Source organism: Anomalospiza imberbis, chromosome 3 (genome assembly GCF_031753505.1).
Source record: "Anomalospiza imberbis isolate Cuckoo-Finch-1a 21T00152 chromosome 3, ASM3175350v1, whole genome shotgun sequence".
In the NCBI taxonomy this organism is placed as follows: Eukaryota; Metazoa; Chordata; class Aves; order Passeriformes; family Viduidae; genus Anomalospiza; species Anomalospiza imberbis.
Window position 1 is genome coordinate 58,914,815 of NC_089683.1, and position 27,738 is coordinate 58,942,552.

General features: G+C 35.6%; 1 protein-coding gene across 24 annotated transcripts in view; it reads right to left on the reverse strand.

Moving 5' to 3' along the window:
* Window positions 1–27,738, reverse strand: part of SYNE1 (spectrin repeat containing nuclear envelope protein 1) — a 289,553-nt gene that overhangs the window by 157,821 nt on the left and 103,994 nt on the right. For all 24 annotated transcript variants that reach the window (XM_068184611.1, XM_068184610.1, XM_068184631.1 and 21 more), the window contains 20 exons: window positions 27,272–27,439; window positions 25,615–25,791; window positions 24,188–24,328; window positions 23,003–23,163; window positions 20,055–20,205; window positions 16,487–16,714; window positions 15,853–15,951; window positions 13,954–14,141; window positions 13,725–13,848; window positions 12,500–12,666; window positions 11,116–11,269; window positions 10,201–10,829; window positions 9,383–9,562; window positions 7,750–7,900; window positions 6,511–6,669; window positions 5,366–5,548; window positions 3,987–4,088; window positions 2,352–2,555; window positions 1,193–1,400; window positions 379–491 (listed from right to left, as the gene is read on the reverse strand). In XM_068184611.1, coding sequence (XP_068040712.1) covers window positions 379–491; window positions 1,193–1,400; window positions 2,352–2,555; window positions 3,987–4,088; window positions 5,366–5,548; window positions 6,511–6,669; window positions 7,750–7,900; window positions 9,383–9,562; window positions 10,201–10,829; window positions 11,116–11,269; window positions 12,500–12,666; window positions 13,725–13,848; window positions 13,954–14,141; window positions 15,853–15,951; window positions 16,487–16,714; window positions 20,055–20,205; window positions 23,003–23,163; window positions 24,188–24,328; window positions 25,615–25,791; window positions 27,272–27,439 — 3,687 coding nt within the window. The remainder of the gene's footprint in view (window positions 1–378; window positions 492–1,192; window positions 1,401–2,351; window positions 2,556–3,986; window positions 4,089–5,365; window positions 5,549–6,510; window positions 6,670–7,749; window positions 7,901–9,382; window positions 9,563–10,200; window positions 10,830–11,115; window positions 11,270–12,499; window positions 12,667–13,724; window positions 13,849–13,953; window positions 14,142–15,852; window positions 15,952–16,486; window positions 16,715–20,054; window positions 20,206–23,002; window positions 23,164–24,187; window positions 24,329–25,614; window positions 25,792–27,271; window positions 27,440–27,738) is intronic.

Genomic DNA, 27,738 nt, shown 5'->3' on the forward strand with positions numbered 1-27,738 from the left:
ATATAATCTTTGACACATCAGTATTAATCTGAAATGTTGAATAAGTTAAAGTGTTATAAAAACAGGAAAAGGAAAAGAAGAGAAAGAAGGAAAAAAGAAAAACAAAGAAAAGAAAAAATATTAATAGTCAGAAGCATGAGTAGTACAGTTACACACACACTTCCCAGAAATTAAATTCTGATCTCTCAGAACAGGGAGCACAGTTTTCACTGTATTCCCTCTACAGTACATACTGCTGCCTCAAACCATTCTTATATTACCTTATTAAAAGCAAAAACAACAAGTGTGTTAGCATCTACCAGTTATTTTAGAGATATTACTGGTTCCTATCCTAAATTTTTAATTACTGGTTATTTTATTTTAATTTGTACACTATACCTGCAAGTCATGTAGCTTTGCCTCTATGGCTTTGCTGTCTCCAGACCTGTCAGATGATACTTTTACTGCAGCCTTCACACCAGAAAACCATTCCTGGAATTCTTGCATAGAGTCTTATTTAATAAAAAAGTATAGAGAAGAGAACAGTTTTTAAGATGCAGCATTATCCACAATATTATACAGATGTTTTAAACAATTCTTTTATCCTTCAGGAACAGTGTATAAAAGCTAACAGAACAAGTCTATTTGTCTTCAATAACCCTGGAAGCAGGATTAATTTCATAAGGAACTAGATATTTCCACTGTAAACATCCAAATTTGAACAGTCTTACTAGGCTGCCCTTGACAGTCAATTTCAGCTTATGACACGTCCCAGTTTCATTCTAGATAAAATCAAAATCAGTATCTTAATAAATAAGATTAAAAGTTGCTTACTTTTCTCCACTGACTATCCAGGGAGCCCAGGAAAGACTTGAGATGGGTGCTTTTACATTACAAATACCTCCATTTGGTTATGTACCTCTCCTTATTGCAAATAAGCAAAGTATATTTATGTGATAGAGGTGAATCCTAATAGTGAAGAAAGGTACATTTTCATGCATATTACATGGTTAGAGTTGAATTCTGTTTATGTCAAATGCTTTGTTTCATAGCAGTTATCCAATGAACATTTGGTTACAGGACTTTTTGAGAGGTTCCATATGAAAATAAAGTTGTAATTGCAAGTGATGTCACTGGAAACTCTGGCAGACTCCAGAATGACTCATGGCTGCGGGCTAACGGATCACTCATATGAACCAGCTTGAGGACTCACAGAGGAAATGTTTTTCCAAGGACTCCTGCATCCTGGCCTGTGTTCTGGAACAGAGCAGATTCACAGCTTCATACTTCTTTATTAACAAAGTGACAGTGCCACCGAGAGCTTCCAGCTCTACTGAATGGTATTTGCGACAGAGGCTGTTGAGGGTCTCCCGGGTTGAGTCAATGCTGCTTTGCTGAAGCTGAAGGTCCTTTTGTGTTTCCTGAAAATGAAGTTACAACATAATTACGATATTTATAAAGAAACAAAAGAGCTGTCTTCTTCTCAAGCATTTCTACTCCTGCCATATGTTCTTTCCTCCTGCACTCTATAAGTCATTCCAGACACAATGAAGGGAAGAGTTACGGGATTGTGTTTTCTGAATTTTCCAAGTGAGATGAATCCTTGAAACTAAAGAGCCATTGTAGAAATGTGAAAAGTGCTATTTCTCATGATTTATTACTCTATTATAAATAAATGCATTTCAAGGCATATTGAATAAAAATAGATATTTTCAGCAAAGTCTGATGCTACATGTGGGATGCAATATGACACTGGTATTTGGCAGGACTTCTGAATGAGAGGGACTTTACACACAACTTGAGAGAAACATTTTCTGAAAATTAAATGGGAATTGGCTAGTATATCAATATTAACTGTGCTCACAGTTAAATACCTCCATGTGGTTAGTCATGTCATGATGTGCATAACTGCATCCAGTCAAGAGAGCACTTGGATGCAGAAAAAAGAATTTTTTTATTTGATGACTGAGGAGGACTTCTGAGGTAGAAGTTGGTATTAAAATTGAATTTGGACCAGTGTCTTTTACTGTGATGTGCTATGAGTTTCATAACTTATTGCAAGGGAGTCAATGCACTTGCAAACATGCTAGAGTAATGACCAAGGAGTTCAATGTAACAAAACCAGTTCTTGCCACACGACCATGCTATTCATTAAAATTTTCTAAAAGGTTTGTATAAAGTTAATGAATCAGAACTTTTGTTCATTGGTGCAACTCCCTAAAAATTATCACTGTATTGTTTGCTAATATTCTAGCAGCTGTGCAGGAGATATGCATTTTTTATCAAAGGAAAATTAAGTATAAAGCTCAGAAAAAAGAATCTCCAAAGATCAATGCATAAGGAAAAGTATATTGATTTTCTTCAGCACTGACCTTTAGTTTATTTAGAGCTTCAGGATCCAGGTTACGTGCACAGCTTAGCAGCGTCTCTTCCACTTGAGTTAGCCAGTCTGTCATCTGACCAATCAGCTTCTGTAACTGCATCTTCTGAGTACTGAAATCCTTTAGCGTCTCTTTTGCTGTCTCTGCTATTTCTTTGGCATGTTCCAACTTCTGCCTCAAATCTGATTCTATAAACTAAACCCAAAATGTTATGTATTAAGGCATTTAGCAATAAAAATGTTTATTACAGCAAATGCTTATTGAAAAAATGGAAGGTAGGAAAGTGACACACAATGATAACTTTGCTCTCTTTACAGCTTTAACTGGAGATACTTACATACCTACAAAATTACAACCATTCAGGATTAAGTCTTAGATATACAATAATCCAAAGAAGGGATACTAACTTACAGAAAGCCAGACTGCAAACTATTGCAGTTATTATCCATTTCTGAAAAATTAAACAGTTGATATGTCCCCTTTACTAATTTGCCATATATACAGAACATGACCTACACTCAAACAGCTCGATAAAAAGAAATATAAATTAAGTGAGCCTTAAGAGTACTGAGGCTTAATCTCAGTGTAAGGCAGGTGAAAACTGAAGACAGTACAAAAAATAAGCTAGAATCTTGCCCCTTAACCTGTTCAAAGACAGGAATATGCAAAATTATACTAGATGTCAGCTGAGCACATATCACTAATAATCGTATCAGTCATAATGTGGTACTATATATAAATCAGATTCACAGAATCCTTTGGGTTAAAAGGGACCTCTGAAGATTCCTTAGTCCAAGTTCCCTGCCAAGGCAGGGTCAGCTACAACAAGTGACACAGAAACACATCCAGATGGGCTTTTTCCTTCTCCAGAAAGGGAGACTCCACAACCTCCCTGGGCAGCCTGTTCCAAAATGTGGGCAAGGCTTGAGTGTTACATTAACTTCCATTAAAATATGATATGTATCAAGATATATCCCTGCCCATGGAAGTTGCAGAAGTCAGCTTATTTTTTTAAATTCTGACATTAAGTTAATAATCTCAAGTACCAAATTCTGTTTGAAATCAAACTGCCAAAATAGTCATACTTTGGTTTTGTGACTGCCCTAGAACACAGAAGTAAGTATCTGGCCAAAAGTTCAACGCCTCACATTTGTGTTCACTGTTTTATGTTTTTATTTTAAGAGCCAGTTCAGGGCCTTTATTCTAGTCCACTAAAGAATACCTTTTTTTTAACAAAGCAAATGAACATATTTTACTGCCTTATAATCCTTTCAAGGAATCAAACTGTGCATGCACTCACGTGTGATGTGGCTTAATGTCATGCAGTGTGGGGAATACCTACAGTCTCATATCTCATCACCTACATTATAAACTATTTATTCTATTTTATTAAAAAATACTTCTACAACCCTAATGTTCACTTACATTATGACATATTGTTGATTAAAAAAAAATCAAAGTTACCTAGAGAAATATGAATAAAGAATAGTTATGCTACATATAAATATTAATGCTACATCTGTCACCTTGAAAGAAAAAGGCAGTGTAGGAAAGAGAAAAATTTCAGAAGGAATGTTTTCTTGGTTATTTGAGCACAATCTGTGGTTACCAATGTCTTTATTTTACCTGGAGATCTGCAGGAGGCTCTTGACTATGGGTCAGTTCTTTGAGTTCTGAAATTTTGGAACTAAGTTGCTCCAATTTCAGTTCTTTATTCTTGACTTCAGACTGTAAAAGAGATGTAGTGAAAGTTTCATACCAAACTAAAAGAAGCTTTTAGACTTTCAGAAGTATGCTCCATCAATTTCAAAATTGAAAGAAAATGTAAACACAGTTTAGCAACCAGAGGGAAAACACTGTGTACTAATTTTGTGCTCTAAAAATCTCCCATCTCTTTTTCCTTATTAGACTCAGTTCAGAGTAGTTTTCCCCTCCTTTAAAATAACCATCCAAATTATAGCATTTAAAATGCTCTAAAAGATTTTGTTTGTTAAAACTGGGAAAATAAAGATGAAATTTCGTGTAATTGTTTATTTGACTGGAAGTATCTACTGGGGGTGTTAGGTTCCACTGAAGGATTAAGTGCCAAACTTAACATCTGCTCTGAGTGCCCAGAAGAATAGCTGGGGGCATTTTGTGCTAGGGAGGATATAATATTAGGTGGGCAATGAAGAAAGTGACCACTGATTTGGGCCACAGAAGAAGTAAACTGATTGTTGCTGTCCATGCTCATCTATTTTTGATTGGTGAAAGGGCAGGACCCTGCTGTCTCTGAACTGCTCTTCCTCTTGTCTTTGCAAAACAAAGCGCCTAAAAAAAGGTTTTATGCATTCTGTGACTGCAAATGTACGCTCAGTGACCCCACCTGCTATTTTGGCCCTCCTGCATATCAAGTACACCTGTGGTTTGGGTAGTCTGCTTTTACTCCAAATTGGTTTTAACAGCAACGAATTTAGGTGCTCGGATTGCTACATAAGGCATTCGATAAAGCTTAACCTTGAGTAAAATACTGATTTATCAATGTTTATATTCTACCACAATTCTTGAAATATGTTCACTGTGCATCTTCTTAAGGACATAAGTTATTCCAAATGAAGTAGAATATGGCTTAATCTATGATTCACCTGATATCTCTTTTATTGTCTCAAGAACCTACTTTCCTGTATGAGTTTTTAGAAACCACTCAATTTTTTGTTAAACTTTAGCTGAAGCTGTCTAAAATTTCCATTGGTTTTTACTGGAACAGAATTCAGTCTAGAACCAAATATAACTGCAGGAGCCAAAATAACTATGGAGCTTAGATTTAGTAAGATGTGCCATTCTTTTTTCTGTTGGAAGCCAGTAACTTCAAATAAAAAGGACAGGAATGCTCTCAGCTAGCTGCTGGGTACCACCACTTGAACAGAGGGCACAGAGGTCTACAACAGCACAGTCTTCTCTCTCTGCTGAACATCACTTGACCTTTTGGCCCACTACATTTTAATCACTGATTTATGAGTAAGAACCTGGAAATCTTTCAGGACGACTTCCATTCTCTGACTGTTACTGAAGTTGTTGATGCCTTCATTCAGCTGAGAAATGCACTTATTACACCATCCATCCAATTCATCTCCAGTTTTCAGGATGTCATCCCATAGAGACATGCTTACACTCAGTTGGTCGATGTTCTCATCAATTTTTTCAGAAACCTTTTAGGAAAGAATAATATATCAATACCATTCACAAATTAATTTTAGGTTCTGTTTTACAGGCAGTTATAAGACAAATTCATCAAAAATAATGAGTAAGCCTGGGTAAAATATTTTTCTTGGATTTAGTTCTATGTTCTGAATTCTAATTTCAATTTACTTACCCAGATCATAAAACAAACATAAATCTTATGTGTCTCTTTCCAAATATTTGTATATTTTTTACTGGAAAAGAGTTTAATGTTTAAATAAACTTTATTTAAAAAAAAAAAAACCTGTATTTATCCTTCTTATTATAATTTAGGAATTTGGTACTAAAGAAGTATAAATGTGAAAATATAAAACATTAGGTAGAAATTATTTAATGTGAGGGTGGTGAGACACTGGAACTGATTGTCCAGAGCCATTGTATTTACATCCATGGAAATGTTGAAGGCCAGGTTGGATGGGGCTTTGAGCAACCTGGTGTAGTGAAAGATGCCCCTGCCCTGGGGGCAAGGGGTTGGAACTAGATCTTTAAGGTCCCTTTCAACCCAAACCAGTCCGTGATTCTCTAACTAGTTTTTATGTTATGTTTCCCTCCTAGGGTGAGTCTTTCTCAACATATTCATATTTAGCTTAATGTAATGTACTGCCGAACTTATTAGTCCAATTTACTTCAATAGAGTATTGCTGGTATGCATTGGGTGTGAGTCCAACCCAAATTCATGCTTGGAACTGCAGAGTGAGCAAATGTATAGTAGTAGCATTCATACACTCCTGTAATACATAATTTAAAATCTGTCAAATTGATGTCACAACTTTGTGCATACAGTGGATGCCAAATCCCTCTAAGATTTTGAGTTATATTTCAGAGTAAATTTTACTAAACAATTGTACTCTTAGATCCTAAGAAAATAGAAATATTGCAAGCTTAGCCAAACTTTAAAACTATATTTGTCATATAAACACCAGATTCTTACATCTAGCCATTTGTCAACCACGGAGTTCATATCTGTTTTCAGTGCAGTGGAGTCGCAGTTATGCACTCTTTTCAGTTCTGCTAACAAATATTTTCCTTTATTAATGAAAGTATCCAGGTCTTTTTGTTTATCAGTCAGATCATTCTTGGCAGCTTCATGCTGTGGACACAAATATTTGCTTGTTTAATGAAGCCTTAAAGAAAGAAAGAAAAATCAGTCCTCCAGATACCCATCCCTAGCCCTGTGCCATGAATTTGTTAATTCTCATATCTAATATTTAGCTACTCCACAAAATACAAAGCAACTGACATGGTTTTCTCATGAGCATAATCATATAGGATGACTGTTATAAATAAAGCACACAAGTGGCAGTAACAAATTTTGAATTTCTTCCACTTGGTAACCAGATATTTTCTGGTTAGGGAAATTTCATTTTTCTGTTTGCCTTTCCATTCTTCATTATTGAATATCGCTTCAAGAGTTATAGCAAGGTAAACAAAGGGTGTTGCAAATAAAATTTAGGATTAAAAATGCCGTCACTACTAGAAATTCTGGAAAACAAAAGTAAAGATGACTTCTGAAAGGAACTAGACAAAATCTTCAGGGCTACTAAGTTTGCAGCCTTAGGCATAAGGAAATATTTAAAACATTGTCATCGTAAAGACAATGCTGAGAACAGATCACAGTAAGAATCTTATGCTTTTTTCTACAGCAAGTACTACAGAGCAGTACTAACAATAAGCTACTAATCTGTATGCACTATGGTCAAATCATTTATTGCACTCAAACTCTTTCAGGCCTGGATGTGGCCATGGCTTCAGCCTTCCACGCGTGGGGAATCCGGATGTTCCTTCACTCTTTACTGGTGTCTCTCGCTCACAGTGGCGAGGAATCCGCTGGCACCCCTGCCCAGACATCGGCATGGAGCCGAGTCCAGAAACACACGGCGATCCCGGGTCACGGAGAGAGGCAGTACCGCTCCAGGTGCCGGAGCTGCCCGGAGACCAGGAAAACACCAACGAGACGCCGCGCCCCAAGATGCAAAAAAGGGCTATATTCTTTCCTCATCATAAGCAGTACAATTTAAACTCTGAACATCAATGTGACAAGATTTGACAGTAAATTTAAGGAGATTTAAACACAGATCAAGGGCATCTTAAAAAAAAAAAAAAAAAAAAAAAGATCCATTTAATAAAAAAAAATCGTTAAAATTCCTGAAAGGAAAATATACGTCATTACCTTTGATAATGTTCGCCTGACATCTTCATGATCCTTCCATATGGATTTGGTCACAGAAACACTGTTAGCACTGTCTATGACTTTCATTACTGTTGACTTCAAGCTCTGATATTCCTTCATCAGATCGATCAGAACACAGGACTGCTCCTTTCTGTAATATGAAAAAGCTGTGTTAGTACCACTTGCTGTCATGTTTCTGAAGGATAGAGAACATGACATAGCAATTCTCCATGGGAAAACCAGGATGCAATGCTAAACATGAATTGGGCAGCCAAGGAAATATGAAAATTTTTTGTTTACAAATCACTATCGATCCATCACAAAACATCTTTTTGAAGAGACCTGAATGTGAATTGCCATCTCATATCATATACTAAAGCAACTGACTTCAGCAAAAGAAAGACTAGAACCGGAATTCAAGTTTCTCAGTTCCTAAGTTTAGCATCTTTTTGACTGAAATCCACATTATAATGATTGTGCCATTCACAGTTAATTAAAAAAAAAAAAAACCCTACAACTTGTTTCTTTGACATGGAGTGTTTTTTGGGTAAAAAGAAGCAGAAATAATGACTAAAGCAATGCATACTAAGGTCTGCTCCTCCAATTGTCAGATGCATGCTTTTGGGGCTAAAATGTTATATTCAACTTACCTCCCTTCTACTGAGAATAAATTAGCCTTCTGCTAAAAACAAGCCTACTTTTTTTCCCTCCCTCTCTCTAGGAAACCTTATTTATGCTCAGGCAATGGACAGAGGAAAAAGACCTATTCAATTCTTTCCTGGTGTTTATACTGAAGAGACAGAAGCAAAACTGACACTTTGGATATATGCAATCTCTGTTTGTAAAACAGTGTTTTTCAATGAAAGGATTTTGGGAAACATGACATTGTCACAAAAGAGGAGCAACTGTTTTAGGAGCTGGCTCTTCTCTGAATGCTCCAAAGAGCTCTACAAAATAAGCAGGTTCAGGACGGTCTAAAATTTTGTCTGTATGAGAGAGAAAACATTGCTAGTTTTTGTTAAAGATGATCATCTTTAAGGCAGATCATCATAAGGCAGTTAAGACAAAGAAAAGGGTATGATAAATCTTTCTCTGGTTTCTTTAGCTTCTTTCGTTATCAACTTTCATTGATAAAACTGATCATCTGATCATGTGTCATATACAAACACTGTAGCTGATTACACAGTAATGATTATTATAAACCTGTCCCCTAGGGCAGACAGAAATACTTAAATTTAAAAATTATCTAGGACTACTGAATAGAGAACTGTCAGAAACACATAACCAATAGGGAATGAAAATTTGTGCTAGAAGGAGAATATGTGCCAGCTAGAGCGATAGCAAAAACTCAGTGGAGAATTCTTATCTTTCAGAAAACAATTATATGCAATATAGCATGTATGTAATAAAATGTATATCTGTCATACTGAGAACCTATCTTTGGCCTTATGAATAGTATAAATACAACTGGTACAAATATTCTTGTTAATAATGTGTTTCCATCTTCTACTAAGTATTTAACCTACAAGTCCTGTTTTTCACTGTAAGTAATATATCAAGAAGATACTATATGTAATAACTTGTCTCTTTCCCCATCTTCTTCTTTCTTAGCTTAAGCTAAAGATCTACTTACTTTTCATGTATAGCTTTCTTGGTGTCCTTCCACAGAGATTCTAAGCGATTTATCTCTTTGTCACTCTCAGGAGCAAGTGTGATATCTTTTTGGGCGATTTGTTTTGCTTTGTCCATGAGCCACTGAAGTTCATGCTGATGAGAATTCAATTCTTCATCTAACTGGTTAAAGATCCTCAATCTGTAAGTTAAAAGACCAGTTTCAAATTTACTCATCTTTAAGGGTTCTTTTATTTTTTGGTAAGAGGGAGGAGAAAGAAAGAATGAAACAGTTGTTCTTAGTGTTACTGTGTATAAAACTTCCCTTTTCTAATATTTCCTACAATATAGGAATTTGTTTTGTTTTTTTTTTTTTTCTGCTAGAACTAGGCTCAGAATGTGATTTTTCTGATACATATAATGCTATAAAATCATACATATGTAACTTCACTTCAAACAGTCACCTGATAATATATTCAGATATTTAGATTAATACTTTATTACAATAAGTGTTTTTAATTCCACCATCCCATGTACAACTTCAGTTCTGCAAGGTAGAGATAATTATGTTATATGGAATTTCTAATAGCTGTTTGGATCTTAGATTCATTTGGACAAAATACATTTTTGAGATGTAGACTTTCATGACTGTTCTTTCAATATAAAAGATTAGCAGTGTTTTGTGCATCCAAATAGTTCACTTATTTCCAAAATTTTATTAAGTAGATACATAAGCTTGGCAGGAAATAAAGTACCCAGGAAGAAGACACACACTTGCCTCCAATGAATCATAAAAGGTCTAGAGATTGCAATCAAGTGTGAAAGTGCCAATGTTTTTACCTTTGCTGGAGGGCTTGTAGTGTTGTCTCCTTCAGGCCCTCCTTGTCAGCCCTTTCCTCGGTATCTTCAATGCTCTTCAGTAACTGTTCTTTACGCTCCATGAAAGATCTTTGCAAGGCTCCAAGAGCTTCTGCCTCACTTTGTTTGGTTCCCAGCAGGTTTTGAACTGCATCCAGTTCCACACCCAGGTTATCCACCATAGCCCTGCAGGAGGCCCTCTGCCCAGAAATGCTGTGTTTCAGATGATATTGAGCCTTAGTAAGGGAACCATCCAAACTGATAGCATCAGATTCCAACTTGTTAAGATCCTTAATAACACCATTGAGTTCCTTCTCCAGTAATTCAGATTTAGCTTTATCCATATTTCCTGTTTTCTCCACTGTCTGCCTCAGCTGATGGAGCACTCCTGATACAGCACTATGGAGCTCCAGGAATATCCGCAACTGATCCAGGGCATCCTGTCTTTGGCTAGTTATTTGACTTGCCTCCTGGAAGATCTGAAAGCAATCTTCAATCTTTCCCTGCAATGTCTGCTGGTCGTCTGGGCTGCTGAAAGAACTCAAATTCTCTACATGCTCCTTCAGACTTTGCAACTCCTTTTTCTTACTTTCAACTTCCAATGAGTGGTTCTATGGGAAAGAAAGAAAACAGAGCTGAGTTTCTTCTTCAAATCAAGAGCTCAGTAAACATTCTAGTACTGAATTTACGAGTGAAACAAGTACTACTGAGGAGTTTTCAGTAGGAAGAATTCAGGGTTACAATTTTGCTTTAAAACAGTCAAATAACAAGTCTATATATGACTGCAACAGCATATTGGTTTTCACACAAATAAATTACTTGCTAGTTCTAGATGAGTATATAGCCAAATGCACTGTACAATTTCTCCGTCTTTGTTATTTACATCCAGAAGTTTACCTTATTGTGAGATGCAGCTAGTTGTTGATCAGCTGTGTTTATCTCTGAAGTGGCTTGTAGTTCAGCAATAAATTGCTTAATCCAGTCTGAAAACCTGAGCAGGAGCTCATCAAACTGCCCATGCTCAGCAACAAGTGATTGAAGGAAGTTGATCCTACAGAATGTCAGATGTAAATATGAAAGCACTTGATGCAATTTAAGCACTTCCCAAAATCAAACACACAGCTGACTGGCCAGCATTAAAATCAATGTCAGATGCAAGGAAAGTAGGAAATGTTACTTTAGTCTGCCATATTGATTTTTTTAATTCTGGGGAATAACATAACATTTGAAAACACCTTTGGATCTTTCCTGTTCCCACTCTTTTACTTATGTCAACAGTTAGAGGTACCCCAAAAAACCAACGTATGTTTTTCAAATTTTATGAGTGTAATCCCAGCAAAGACAATGTTATTGGTGGAAGCTAAACTTTGATTTTCAGTCATAGCGAATCTTGCCTATCATCTGAAACACTGAATTAAGGTAAGAGTCTCATGAATTTAGGTCTGGGGTGAGGAACTTCATATTCAACTTCCACTGAAGTAGGAACGGGTAAAGTCTGACCAGAAGAACACAATTCAAAAGAAGAATCTGTCCAGAGGAGTACTCAGCAGAATTAAGCACCTAAGTAGCAAGCCTAAACCTTAACCTTAGAAAAGACCTTGTCAATTACCTTCCCATTTCCCTTACAAATTTCTCTACCTAATTGTCAACATGTAGAAGATCATTATATTGTAAAACAATCATACTGACAAAGCCTCTAGAAGATTATGGCATTGATCAGGATCTATTATTTAAGCTACATTACACATGGCAAAATATGTGTGTTCATCATGGAAAGAACTGAAATCTAAATATATGATAACATACAGTTTGAAATAAAGGAGACAGTTTTTCTGAACTTAACATGAGCCAGCAGCCCAACAACTGAGCATTTATAGTATTTATGGCAAATTAGAATTTCCAAGTGAATATAAAACTACAATAGTGTGGCTTTGCACAAAATAAAGCATATAACTGAAACAATCAAGAACAGATTATTGGAGATTTTGGAATTTATTTGGGAAGTTGGAACTGAGGAAATGCAACATTGCCTTCATTTCCTGTCTCACACTCCTTCAAACAGACTTCTAGCAAAAAAAAAAAAAAAAAATAGGGGGAGTGTATGTCAAAAAGATGGCATCATAAATGTAAGGGATTCTCCACCCCCATTCCTGGGAGTTCAGGGATTGGTATGTCCTTCATCTTCCTAATGGTAATACTGTAAAAAACACGATTTAGGATTGGGCTTCCTCATCTGGATATTGATTACTTTAACAAGTAGAAAACACTCCGAAGAACAAACCTTTTATCAACAATTTGTGGTAAAGCTTTCCACCTTTCATCCAGCTCTTCAAATTTTTCTTTTATTGTTTTCACACTCTGCTTTGAAGCTGTTGGAAACAGCGACTCATTTAACTGTAAAAGACTCTCATAGACAGAAGTATGGGACTCAATATCTGCTCGCAAATCCTGGGATAACAATGGAACGAAAAGCTTTTAGTTTAAGCATGGCACCACATTATGCAAAGTAACAAAACCTAATAAAAAAACAGCTACAGATTTCCAGTACAGTACTTTGAGTCAAGTGAGTGAGCAGAGGCAAATCCTTGGAGTAACTGATGCCTATTAGGACAAGCAGGTACTCAACACCGCTCAGACAGCTAAATTCAGTAGGGATTCATCTAAGTTAGGATTTTTCTCTCCTTCAGGACAAAGTGTGACTTTTCCATACAGCTTTATTTTATCATGGCAGTGGCTAAAACTGACACCACATTTTGCAATGGATTTGGTGTGCAGGAAGAGAACTGTGAGGAAATGTTGCAAACTGACTCAAACAAAGCAAAACATTTAAAAACAAAACCAAACAAACATAACCCCCCAAAAAAACCAAAAAACCCCAATAACAAGCAACCAAACAGCAAACTAATCCCCCCCCAAAAAAACACTCAACAACAACAACAACAAAAAAAATAACCCCTCAATTAATTTTCCTTTTCTACTTTGCTTCAAGGAAAGTAAAAAAGATGTTACATTTGGCCAATTGATTCATATTAATCTAAAAACAAATGGCAAAAATTCAAAGGGAAGGCATAATTTAGAATAGGATGAAAGTTTTCTGTTTAAAAAAAAAAATCAGAACCATACTTCCATTGTGATTTCAAAACCTTCGAGCATTTTTTCATCTGAGAACCTTTCCTCACATGCAAAAAAAAAGAAAAGAAGTATTGCCTAATAAAGGCATTTCCCTAGAGAAAGGATCTTCTAACAAGCAGACTGATGGCCTTCCTTGATAGATAATAGGATATACCAAGGCACCTTTTTTCTTTTTTCTTTAGCTGGCATATTATAATTAAAAGTAATAGTAAAGTCATTGAGAAATAGCAAGTGATAATGTATTACCTCCTAGGAGATTTTCAAAGCCCCGTATCAATTTGACTTGTCAGGCTATAATTGAGCAATTCCTTCCTTTAAAAGACACAGAAATAAACCAGAAAATGCAGAAGGACAATATTTCAATTGAAACATACCTGCAGTGCCTGCAATTCACCTTCCAGCTTAATTCTGTCAGCAGAAACATACTGCTCTGCAGGCCTGCCTGCAGCTTCGCACCCCTCCAACCAGGCCAGGAAGGCAGACAGCTCCTTCTCCTGCCTAGCAAAATCACAACCTGGAGTTACCAAGTCATCCTCTCAGTCTCATACACTGAGCCCAGGAAGGTCTCTGTGTCCATCACAACAGCTGTGGGAATTTACTCACTTCTGCCACTGAGCCAGAAGATTTTCTAATAAGCTCTGTTTCTCCTTAGCACTTTCCAGCACTTTTTCATATTTGTGCTGTAATGCTGTGACCTTTTGAGCAACTTTTTCTTTGTTGGCCACCTTTCGGGCACCAGCTGAGAGAGAGGCCAGAGGGTTGCTCAGCTTTTCCACAGTATGACAAAGGTCCTAGTGAACAAATAAAAGAAATAGAAGTCACATACATAAACAACAGAGTTATGGTAACAATGGTGGGAAAAAATCTCTAGTTCTACTCATAAGTTTGAAGTAATGCTACATCCATCAGATCATGAAGTCACTTCATAGCTCAGATATTGCTCAGGTCCACCCTAGGGGCACATGTTCCCAGCATACCAATGAACTAGATTGTAGTGGCTAAAGACTTCCCTAGGAACAGTGCTAAAGGGAAAAAACTGCAAAAGAGTCAGATCTCCTGAATGGGCATGTGACACAGTGTCATCCATGTAGGACAAAGCTCCAAATTCAGGAAAAACTTGAGATTCCCTTATGTCTGTCTATGAGTTGCTCTAATTTATATAGAGTAAACTCAAAATCACACTCCAACAGGTGAGGATTGCTAGACTTACAGCCAACGTCAAGACATGGGAGAAGCAGGGAAGAGTTACTTGGAACTTCTCTCAGCATTAGCTAAAGATCCTTTTCATAGAAATGACATCTAATGTGAACAACATTTTCCAGTGTTGCTGTTTCTAGAAAGCTGGGAAACTTGTCCATATGAAAATTATTGAAATGTAGTACAGTGGGTTAGAAAAGCACAAAATTAAACCAATTTAAGATCATGACAGTTCCAGCTCACAGGTGTGCAATAGTAACAACAATAGTAATTGTTATAATTACAAGAAATCATATCTAGGAGGAAATGTTAATTATACAGGAACAAGCTGCTGATAATTTCACATCAAGGTATTTAATCATCATGATCCCCTAAAGAAAATAAGACCTTATAACAGCATATTCAGCATATTCATAATGTTTAGAAGTCAACAAAAATGGTGATTACAAATGATGTCTAAATAAATTCCCCATATGTAAAATATTTTTCCTCAACTAGTATCAAGCTTCTTTGAAGCAGAAAGGTCCGGTCCCCCTTGAAAACAGCCTTTGCAAGCAGTTATGAATCACTAAGTTCAGAAGACATTGTATGCATTTTACTGCAAGACCAATATGACTAAAATTGTTTGTTATATTTTCTTAGAAAGAAAGGCTATACTTATTGTTGAAAAAACATATCAGAATTACAAACAAAAATACTACACCAAATTCCCTGAAATGGGATTATTTGTAGTTTGAATACCAATCCAATACTTGTTTTCCTTTTGTAATGGACTGAACCAAATATCCAAATACCTATGGATTCCTAGCAGCACAGATAAAAGTTTCCAAGTTGAAACTCTGTCCAGTCTCTTCAATGCCCAAGAAAAATTACTTCCAATGATGTATTTTCTTTAATCACAGATTACTATCCCAAAACCCAAGTTTCATGAAAACCTTAGAGGAAAAATGTCCAATAGACTTGTTTCTTAGCTCTTGTTTTTCATAACGTTTTAGATGCATAAAGTTAAAACCAATAACCTGAAGGAAGGACTAAGTGGTACTTTTAGGCTTTCTTTCCCCATAAATTCAGGAAGAAACTTTCTAATCCTGTCTGAAATGGTGACAAGAAATAGTTGAGGAAGTACGTAAGCCTTCTCTGAGGCTGCCCACCCAGACAGGCAGTGCCTGCCTCCTTCTGCCTTTGCCCTGATCTGTGTGGCATCAGGCAGCCCCTGGTCTGGGGGTTACTGGCATTTCTGTAAGGAGGCCAGTGTGACACCATGTCCCTGGGCTCAGGGCTTGGAACAGCTGGCTACATGCTCACCGTGCAATCCTGAAGGGCTGCGTATGTTGCTGCTGCTGAAGAGCACGATGTGAGAGGCTCAGCTAGCTTAGCTTCAAATTCAGACACTGACTGCTGCACCTATAAAAAAACAAAGGCAAACCAGAAGCTAAAACCAGCAGGAATTACATAAATGATTCTTTAAATAACATCTTTTAAATGTTTGCTGCTAAGATAATTTTATATCCTAAGCCTTTGTAGCGCTGAGTGCCTTTTGAAGTAAAAAGATGCTAACATGCTCAGTTCCTCCCAGCTGGGGCAATAATAATATTTAAATTATTTTCTTTAGAACCTTCTGTCAACCAAAGAATAAAGTTAAAAGTGTTTATAAGAAGTATGGATGTGGTTCAATAGTGCAATATCCAGGAGAATCACATAGGTTTTCTAGAAGACAACATAATTTTTGAGTGTTTATATTTTACTGTCTTTCTGAGGCTGCCTTTTAGGTAATTCAAAACACAAATTTATGTATCTAGATCTAGCAATTACCTTACAAATCCCCTTTATTTATCTTAGTCTATCCTGTTATAATATGCATTTTATAGTCAATTTTAGAAAAATACAGAGTAATTCTATGAATTGCTGCAAACAACCCATTAGATTTTTCATAGTCTACCTGTTTAAGACTTTCTTCATATTTCTGCAGTGCTGATGCATTTCCCATGATTGTTCCTTCCAGTCTCTGTGCATGATCTCTAAGTTCTTCCCAATACCTTTTGACCTGAGTCAGTTTGGCTTTAATATGTGCACGTTCTCCAGAGGTAACAAACTGGGAAAAAGACTTGGCTTCCTCTTCTAGTTTTGCGATTCCAGTTATTTTACCATCTGTCTCTTTATTAATAACCTAAAATGTAAAGCAATAGTGAAAAAGATTCAAAATAAGTTTTTAATTATTAGAACAATTATTTTCCAATTCCTTTTTTCTCCATGCCATAAACATCCACCATCAAAAAATTACATAAGAGGAGAGTTCATTGACCGCTTGAAATAACCTGTTACCAGATTCTTTAATATGACCTGTAAATACCCTTTTTCTTTTTGAAACTATCTCTGGCAAAGGTTTAAAATACAGGCTACCCTAGAACCAGTGTGTATGAAGAGCAATTAGAATTGGCTGAGGTGCACATTTTCAAGAAGACATGATGGTTCATATTTTAGCATCTCTCCTGTCACAGGAAAGTAGTACACAATTCTCTTTAAGATTAAAAATAAACAGAAGATGGAAAACATGACTGTGTCACTGAAAAAGTAATGTCAAGGAGCTGAACCCTAACAGTTAGTTAGTTATGTTTAATAGGTTTTCAAGCACTTACCAAATAAAACATTCCATGATTAAAAAACAGAGAGATGGTTTTCCTTTTCTAATTTAAAATACTACGGTATAATAAAGCATAAATTTAATTAGGTCATAAGTTAGGGTGAGTGTGCCCTTAGGCAGAAGATTAAACAAAGAACCACATTGCAGTATAAGTAGAAAATCATGAAACAAGGAGAATAGTGGTTTTTGGCACTTTTTTATCTGTCTGGTACCTCAATTAGTAAATGCATAAAGACAAACTTGCACTGGCTTTACATTTCAGCAGCTGCATGACAGCAACTGTCTCCTAATTTTTTGTACTTGTCTTATTACGAATTAGAGGCAAACCTGGCAGCTACATAATCCAAAAAGAAACATATAGTGTTTCTCATTCAGTGGCTGTTTATTTAGTTGTCACCAATTAACTTTTTGCACCAATTAAGCTTTTTTTCACAACAGGTTTTTATTTTTTTAATTACTGCTGATGTATCATGTCCATGGAGCTCTCAAAACAATGGAAAACACCCATTGGGAGAGATTTAAAAGATCCAAGTGAGTTCTTTAAAATTGAAATAGGCAATAGCATTCTCAGATAAAAAAAAAAACCCAAAACTTTAGGATATGTATATACATGAAAGCAACCAAAAACTTTCTTGAAAATGCACTCTCAAAGCATAGGTAGTGCCCAGCTTCTAATACAATAATGATAAAAATATGCTTTTTTTTTTTTTTTTTATAATGACATTATAAAGCTCAGGAGTGGCTTACTGCAACTTTCAGTCAAAAATTAGCAGGGTGACTGTCAGAAAAAAATGTGGTGCTATAAGAATTTATAGTTTCTCTTTATGCAATATATTCTGAATTAATTTGGATTATAAAATATCTTTTTTTGCATGAGAACATGTTGCTGAGGAAAAATACTAGATTTGCAGCCCTGAAGCTGAAATTATCTAACAATGCAGCAGATACAAATGAGGCAGTGCTTTCTCACTCCTACGCTATTCTGTTAAATTCACTCAGTTACATAAAAGAAGGTGGATAATTGAGGCTTTCAAACTCGCACTGAGTCTGCCACCAATGGTAACTACTTGTGATAACTGTCATTCTGTTCCACCAGGAATTTCAGAGAAATGTGTAGGTGAAAATCTGGCTCTGCTGAAGTCACTGGGGCTTTGCAATCATTGTCACCAAAAGCAGAATATCACCACTACCATGTAGGATAATTACATTCAGCTGACCCCAGGCTTTTTATCTGGTCAGCCAGAGGTGTCAAGGAGCACACTTTTTTTTTTTTTTTTTTTTGTCATTTGCCCTGTGTTGAAATGTTCAGTGTGGTGTAGTAGAAATTATATACTAAGTATGATGATCAGTGTTGTGACACAGTGTAGCTCATCAGGAAACTTACAACAAAATATAACAAACTCTTCAAAATCAGGCACAAAGCAATGCTGCTGAAGCAGATCTCTGGCTATGTCCATGCATTGGAGGTGAGATGACACATTTCACATATCACAGCTCATAAAGCTCATTAGTTCACCTGAGGAACAATGATGTTCCCTGTGCCTTATGTGGAGGATTTTCTGGATTATGTCTGTTCATTCAGGTGTTCATAAACATCATCTGCTGACCATGGTGCTTAAATGTGTAAGAATTATGATGGAATTTTCAGAAACTTTCAATGCAGTGTAAAAATCACTGCTTATCTACATCTACAGTAAGGAACAACCTTTCTGGGGACTTGGTTGGAATAGGCTAGTAGGACTTAAGAAGGCTTCATTTATAGAGACAAGAACTGGCACACTGCAATGCAATATTAGCATCATTTGATGCACTTATTTTCTGTCTTAAACACTGGAATCATGTCCACTAATTATTGAAAAGCAGGACAACACTATAATATATGCCAGTGGAATAAGTGCATACATATTATTTCATAAGGAATCTGTTTTTGAATTGCTGTGGTGATTAAGCAAGAATTCAAACATTGTTTTGTTATTCAATGATGAAGTCAAGATATTTTATTTATTTAGTCTTTGTAAAGTTGTGAACAAATTAAGAACAGGACAATCTGTTGATAAACTGTTTCTGTGACATGAAACAAGTGCCTAATAGGATCCTTTGGAAATGGTGTCAAGCTGGTCTGCAAGCAGCTGCACACCTGTGCACCTCCTGAAGAACAAGTAGGTCACAGAAAAAAGAAAATGGCAATGTGCACTGCCTATTGAAAAACTCTGTACCCTTAGAAACATGTCATTCCAGAAAAGGTACATTTCCATTTGTGGAAGGATACAAATTCAGCCCTTGAAATTAAATGCTTGGAGACAATAAGCAGCTCAGCAATTTGAAACTAAACCACTGTGGAATGTACATAGAATGTACTACAGGAATGTACATAGAACCGAAGACAGTGCAAATACAATCACAGTAAATGTTATGCAGGTTTTCAAGCTGCCAAGAGCAATAGTTTCTTTATTAATTCAGCATAAAAGATACATAAATCAAGTTATAACTTTAGCTTGTAAGATTAAAATCAAGTTCTATAGCCACTAGCTGTTGTATGTTAAAAAAAAAACAACCCACCCAACTTGTATTTATGTAGCTATTTTGTTGAGATTACTCAAAAAATAAGAAGTGTATAAATTATGTTTTTAACCATACACACAAAGACTTCATATATGTAAACTAGACACTAAAAGAGAAGGCAGCCTGTAAGAATTTTCCTTCAGTTTATATAAGACCTTAATGCTTGGTATATTCATGTATAAAATGTGCCATCATTTCATCATGGTATTTTTGAAACATGTAAAATGTCTGTTTTCTCATTTGGCCTCTACCAAAATAACAGCTAAATGGGCTTTTAATACTAAATGTAACAAGAACTAATCACCTTGATTTGGCTGATCTGTATGTCCAAAGGAGATGATGATGTTTCCAAAGTTTCCAGTTCTTTTTCTTGTTCAGCTATCCAGTTGGACAGAGCTTCAAAATTATTGCCAAAATGTTCCCACTTGTTTTTCACCATTTCCATGCTTTTAATACTAAAATTAACCAAATCAATTAGAGAGAATAAACAGTTTAATATAATGAAGCTGCCCATATTCTTGCTAAAATAAAAATGGAACTTATTCAATATATAGGAGGGTCATTTAAAAAAGTTCTCGTTTTAGAGGATCAAGTTGTGCACATAAATTCAAACATGGTTCTCTCTTAGACCATGCATGAAAAGTCAAACAAATGCATTTGCAACAGAGGGGACATCAAGAGGTAAAAGAAAGTACAGCTTTATTCACCAGCTGTACAAGAATCTCATCATAGTGAGAAGAGAAAGAAAAGGAACATCAACAGGATGAAATTTCTATGAAATATTATGGAATGATGATTACATCAGAAATCTAAATATTTAGATAACTGAGTGCATAGATGTTCATAGTTTAGTCCCTAGACCAGAATGATTAAAAGCAGTGAAATGTGGACATACACACAGTCACCAGTGCTTGACTGCTTTATTGATCTTGCTTTTTTATAACAGCAATCTCCACCTCTTATAGGAAATTCATGTTTGCTGTGGCAATGATTTCCTATCGAGCTAAAGAATCAACAACAAATGTGACTCAGCTCCCTCAGAGTCAGTAATTTTACTTTATAGGTGTATTAAACAGAGACAGATTATGACTGATTTTTCTATGTCTAGGATTGCAAACAAAGCACCTATTTTTTGTTACAAGTAAGAAGGCCATTATACAAGGCCTAACAACATCAACTTCCAATATACAAGTTTCTGCTCCTTTCAAGTAACTGAAACCAGCGCTAATATACGCCCTGCACACAGCTTGCAAAACACACATTTTCTATTTTACTGAAAATATTAAAGTTTCATCATAAAAGTTTGAATATTACAAAATTTCAATATACATTTTCCTTCTAAATATAGCCTAAAAACCATTCCATGGTAAAAAGTTCTTAACTTTTTCCCCCCTCATTAAAGCTAGAGGAAGCTTTAAGAAAAATGTAGCCTAAAAATGTGAAAGTTGACCTTTTTATTTTTTTATTATTTATTTTCAAAATTTAAAAAATAGGAATGTCAACAGCCATTTACTGATAAGAGTGTATGCAAATTCAAGTTATTTGTAGGAAAACAATGTGCAAAAATATTTCACTCAAATACAGCTCATGAAAATACAGCTGGAAGTCAGAATCCAAGAACCAGATCAGTGGCACAACTGCTGTTGCATGCCTTCGTTGGAGTTTCTTTAAGAAAGCCACAGACTGTAAAGAATATAACCCCAAACACACTGCACAGCTCTGCACGATTGCCTTGGAAGACAGATGGGCTAAATTGTTGCAGTAGCTGACTGTGAAGAGCTGCCCAAACTTTTCTCTCCTTTTCCTGTTCACTGGCACACTATGTATGTAACTTAGGAGTTTGGAATAACTTCACTTTAAATTACTCGGCCAAGATTTTTATTGACGATACAAGTTAAAATATAACTCTTACATACTTACTATGAGTTCTGTAGATACCCTATGTATAGTTGCATGTATTTGCATCTTTTACAGAAGGTATTTAGCTTTTTACTATCTGTCACACTACCACAGACATTCTGTATAATCCATAAATTCAACTAAAACCTATTTCATGTCTACACTGAAAGGGTATGTCAATGACGACTTTTATTTAAAAATAAATTACTTTATTTAAAAAGCAAATATTCATTGCTGGAAAGACAAATTTCTTAGATTGAAAAATCAAACTAGTTTTCTCTCTTGCAGTGGAGAAAATAATGTGTAAAGTATTAAGTAAGAGATAGTAGAATTTGACTGCAAATCACTCTAGCACTTCATGTTGGAGAAAGCATTACATAAACTGTCAGACCACCATTTGCTGCACAGGCTAGTTATTTTGGTTTATAGCTGTTCTTTCACATTAGGAAGAAAATGCACTAAATCAAAATCAGATTAGCATGACAGTGGTCATTTTGAGGAAAAAATCCCCAATTGTTTGGATATTGCCCTTCGCCTGTATTCTGTTCAAGATGATGGTACCTGCTTAATTTTATACAGTAAATTACTCAAGGGAGTAATTCCAGTAAGACAAAATATAAATGGCACAGGTATCTATGACTTGTGTATCAGATTTACTGTATGCAAAAATACTGATTTCATACATACATACAAATGTATCTGTATAGGGATAAAATGAGAATAGCAACATTCTGCATTTGAGTAACAAGCTCATTAACTGAATTACTCACTTGAGAGAAGGGAATAATATTTTAAAAATACAAAAAGCTACAAATATTTATCAAGCTTTCCTTGGAGCTAGAACCTTCCATTTTTAAACAAAAACTGGAAAATGATGCCTTTGTTTTTTTGGCAGCAGAAGCAGCTTTTGATATTGCCCGTGAAATACCATCTGGGCATTCGGCTAAGATGAAGGCACTTTTTGACACTCCTATAGAGAAAGTTGAATACTGAAAAATGAGGCGAATGTGGTAAATGTGCTGCTGTAGTACTCTAACTGAGATTTTTCTTTCCCAAAGAGTACAGTACCCCAAGAATGAGCTCAGTTATCCTTTCTTCACAAGACTGGGGCTTAAAGATAAATTACAGGTTAAATGTAACTAACTTTTATGAACTACATATAATTAAAAGAAAACAATTTGTTAGTTTGCACACACTCTTTTGACATATTTGGTACCATAACTTGGTTACTATGCCAGAGAAAGCAGTAAATGACAGAGCTGATGAGACAACACAAAATGCTGACAAGGTAGTCTAGAAATCTGATACAATCTTAAAGTGAAGAATAAATACTAGGACTTGTTAAGAACATACTCTTCTTCAAGAGTAACTTCCATTTTTTTCACTTGTTCTTGGATTGATTTTGCCTGATGCTGAAGGGACTGCTTGTTCTTTGAACCAAGCTGTATCTCAGAGGAATTCTTCACCAAATTCTCAGCCTGTACTGCCATTGCTTCAGTTTGCTTAGAAAGTTCCTGTAAGGATGCAATGTGTATTAATACAATCATAGAGTTTCATATATTAACACAAAAAGTATTTTTCCTCAACATTTATGGTTGTAAAAAAGTACCCATGTCCTACCTGTCTATTCTGAATGTGTAAATACATAAAAACAATCTCTGGAGAAAGTTAATATCATGTTGCATTTAAGAAAAGTCCATTTGACCAAACCAGATTGAATTAAATTTACCAAGGGATGCTGTATGTACAAAAGTTTTTGACTTAAAAAATCAAAGTTTCTTCTATAGCTCTTCAAGTAATTTATTTTTACATTTCAGAAGATAATATACATCTTTACTTAATTTTTCAATCCCCACCATTCACCAAGAGAATTTTGCAGTACCTCATATTTTGTATTTTCACTTTGTTTAGCAATTATTTTCTGTCACAAACATTCAACCCACACACCAGAAAAACTGATGCTGAACATAATCAAAGTAGGTATAATTTATTATTGACTTCATCAAAGGTTAACAGTGGTGTGTAAACCATGGCACTTAGAAAAAACAAGCACTGTAATTACTACTGAAGTGGTAAATAAAATGAGCTGGGATAATTCTGTGTTATTAAGGACAAATGGCAAGTTATGGCTCTTGCCCATAGGGTGGGTAGATGTCTCTTCTTTTTCCTCTCAGGGCTAAGAATGCTATTTGTGACATTCCACACCCCCTTGCCAAAGTGCACCCTAATAACGTTGACATGCAAGTGCTCAATACTGGATTATCAGCATAGATGATTATTGAGCAAAAAATGGGAAGTCCTCAAAATAATATTAACTTTCATACATATGATTCAGATGCAAACTTTGAGAAATCCTTCGTGTTTTTTTCATAAAATGACTTTTTACCTGTGGAAAGTTTATGCAATCTCTCATCTGTATATGCAATGTGCATGGGCATTAATGGGAAACCATGCAAAGATAGAAGGCAATACACTCAGCACACGTTGACAGGCAAGGCAGAAAGACACCTCAGCTCCTGCATTTCACACAGTCAGTACCTTTGTCTGATCCAGTTCTGAGGAGAGGCTCTCTAAACTGCTAAAGTTTAAGATACGTTCAAGTACAGAGCTTGCTTGATTGAGATATTTTACTACTGTTTCTTTGTCCCTTTCAAACTGCTCCCATTTATTTATTGTGACCTAAAAAACAGACAAACAAAACCAAAAAAGGAACACAAGGAGATCAAAGGGGAGAAAACAAGATTTTTCTTTGCACATTACTGAAAAAGGAAAATAGAAAAAGTCTCAACGTAAAATAAAATAATTTTTCCTGAGAAGCCATCTACTCAACACTGAGTAAATTAAACTCTTCTAAACTAAATAAAACTTTTTTCCTTGAATGTTTGATGATTCATATTATTCTGTGCAAAAAAGCACTGTTCTCTAAGTTGCCAGCAATATTGAAATCTTATATTTTAATGTCCTGTAAGAAATCAAAAGTAATATATGCAGAGACTTAGGGTGACAAATAGTAAAAAATACCAAAAGGATTTTCAAGTTTTCTAATGAAATAAATTATAGTAAAATGTTAGAAGAAAATCCCTACTCACAGGAAAATCACACATAAGGACCTATTTGCTCTTTTCTGATAATGGTGAATTATGATTAACTTCATCATTTAATTACAAGTCACAGGAACTATGACAGTTTAAACAATTATTTTCTTGATTCTGATGAACAGATGAAGACTTCTCATATGGGAATTTTTAGAGAAAAGTGTGTTTCAATAATAAGTGCTTATATTAAGAAGTTATTTGAGGTTTATTGATTGTGTTTCTCATATTGTCTTTTCGCATGGGAAATAATTTGTTGACTTTTAACATTTGCATAGAATAACAGCCATTTGGATTAACATTCTGCTTAGAAACACGTAAAGAGCAAATCACATATGGGTGCAAGGAGCTATAAATTCTAATCCCAGTTCAGTCCATTATTAGTTATAAAAGCTGAAGCAATTAATTTGATTTCCCCATGACTTTCTTATTCCTTCTATAAATTTAGGATCACAGCATCTATTTCACACAGTAGTTGTGAGGATTATATTTGCACATCAGTTGTCATTAACCTAATATCCAGCCTAAGGACACTCAACTAAAGAGCAACACCATCTTTAGCAACCAGAAAAGAGACATTGAAAAATAAATTCACAGATAAATTATTAAAAACTGTTAACTATTATGATTGAATAGCTGGGACTTTTTAAACACTTCTAGACAGAATACTATTTCTTTATTATTTAAGAGGTATACAGCTTCAGCAAGTTTTTATAGAGGTATTGATCATGAAAATCCCAAGGACCAAGTGTCAAAGATGAGAAAATGAGCTCAGTTTCTTGATATTAAAAAAATTGGTGTTTACTAAGTTTAAAAAATGAAAATGAGGAAGAAGTAGGCATGAGGTCTAATTTCCAAGAGCAAAAGACCCACCTGCAGTTGCTCTTCCCGTTTCTCCATAGTCTGCTGCATGTTCTCCAATGTTCCCTCTAATTTTTGTAAATCGTCTCGTACTGTGCTGGGCAGCCCACCTTCAATCTGCAATCGCTTGGCTTGGGAAATCTGCTTTTGCACATCTTGCCTTTTTGCACGGAGTCTCCTCGTCCTTTGCTAAAAGGATTCATCCAACAGGAATGATTAGACTTTTTAGCCCCTTTGGGTAACTAGAACAATACAGCCCCTTTCTGTTTTTGTGGGGGTATGCAATGACAGTAACAAAGGGACAAACTGGGGTAAGTATTCTTGAGAGTCTCACACTCATCAAGTATACAGGCTAGCTTCCAAAATGTCAAATGCTGTGTTTTGTGGCATATGTATAGAGAAAAAGAGTGAAAACGTGGCCATTTATCCAAAGCATATTTGAGAAACTGCAGCAGTTGAGCAACCACAGCAGGAGTCACAGGTGCATGTATTCCTCATGACTGAATCCACAGCTGCTCTGCACTCCTGAGGCACAGGTTGGAGCCTCAGATTGAACAAAGCAGTATATCAACCTTCTTAGAGAGCAGCAGGGTTGGCTAGGTTGTGTAACTCTGTTCTGGAGGTCTTTTTGATTTGCAGCACTATGAGAAACTCCTCAGAATACATCCTCTCTCCTTTATAGCATGCCTAACCCAGCCAGCCTTCCTAGTTAAACTCAAAACTAGCTCAGTTCTACTCTGGGTACCTTCAGGTCAGTGTGAAAAAATGTTGCTGCCTTCGCAGACTCCATACCACAAGAAAAAGAGCTCAAGGAGAAGTTAACTATTTCTACTACCTCTCCTAAAATGGAAAAGGAATGTGGAGTATTTAAAGAATGAATACAAACCTTAACACATAGAATAGTGCTTATAAATACCAGAGAGTTTAGATAAGACACAGGTGTGATTGGTCAGACACCAAGCTGTCTGACTCCACAGAAATAGATGCTAATATAAAAAACTTAAATAACGTCCAAACATTGGCAGTAAATGATTCCTATTCTCATTAGCTTTCAGCAGCTCAAAAAGTTATTTTCCCATATTTAGCCCTAAAAGCCATGATTCTTCCTGTATGCAAGCAATAGCATTGATTATTACTGTAGCCTGTAGATGTTTTGATCCATTATCAGTGCATTAAAAACCTTCTGTTCTACTCCTACAGAATGGAGGCCCATCTGACACAAAAATAGCTATCCAGAGAAGGAAATGAACCTTCCCTCCAATATTTAGAGTTGGGGCCACATCAAACTGCTAAAATAAAAAAATTTCCAAAGCCAGAATTGTGTCCAATTTATCATGATTGAATCTGAAACTCAAGCTATAAAAAGGTTAAAAGGGAGAATCTACATATCTGCAGAGTACACTCACCCAAAATTTAAAGTGAATGAAGCTTGTTTTTCAGTGTTTTGTGTCCCAAAAACCCATATGAAATAAAAATTGACAAATAACATTTAAAAGATACTGAAAACATTTTTCATTAAAAGAAATCAATTCTAGGCCATATAGGACTGTTTCCTTTATAACTCTTTCAAGTGATAATATAAAGACATATTAATGGGCGTAACAAAATTTTGTAATTACATAAATTAGTCTTTATAAAATTTGGATACAGACATGAGTAGTTGCCCTACCTGATGATGAAGCAGTAGTTGCTGAGCTTGTAATAAACTTTCTGTATCCAGGATCTTTTCAGCCTCTGCTTGGACTTCTTTAGAGTTGTTGATTAACTCTTCAATTGCAATTTTAACTTCTTCTTTGTACTGGACACAGTCTCCAACAGCACCTAAGGTGTTTTCAATCTAACATCACAGATAACTTTAAGTATTTCATGTTGAAAGACACATCTGCATTTTAAGGGTACATTTATATTTGCAATACCTTGTCAAAAATACAGTAATTTTTTTCATATTTAAACCATTTTTATCTTCAGTATTTTTGACACCTTTAACTTTACGTTGAAAAAGTGTCTCTAGACTTAAAATGTGACTGGGGAGACCTTTGCCTTGTTCAAACATACTCCTTGTTACACTGCCATATGACAAATAGCTATTTATGAGACAGCTACTTACTGGTGATCACTTAGAAAACAGTACATCCT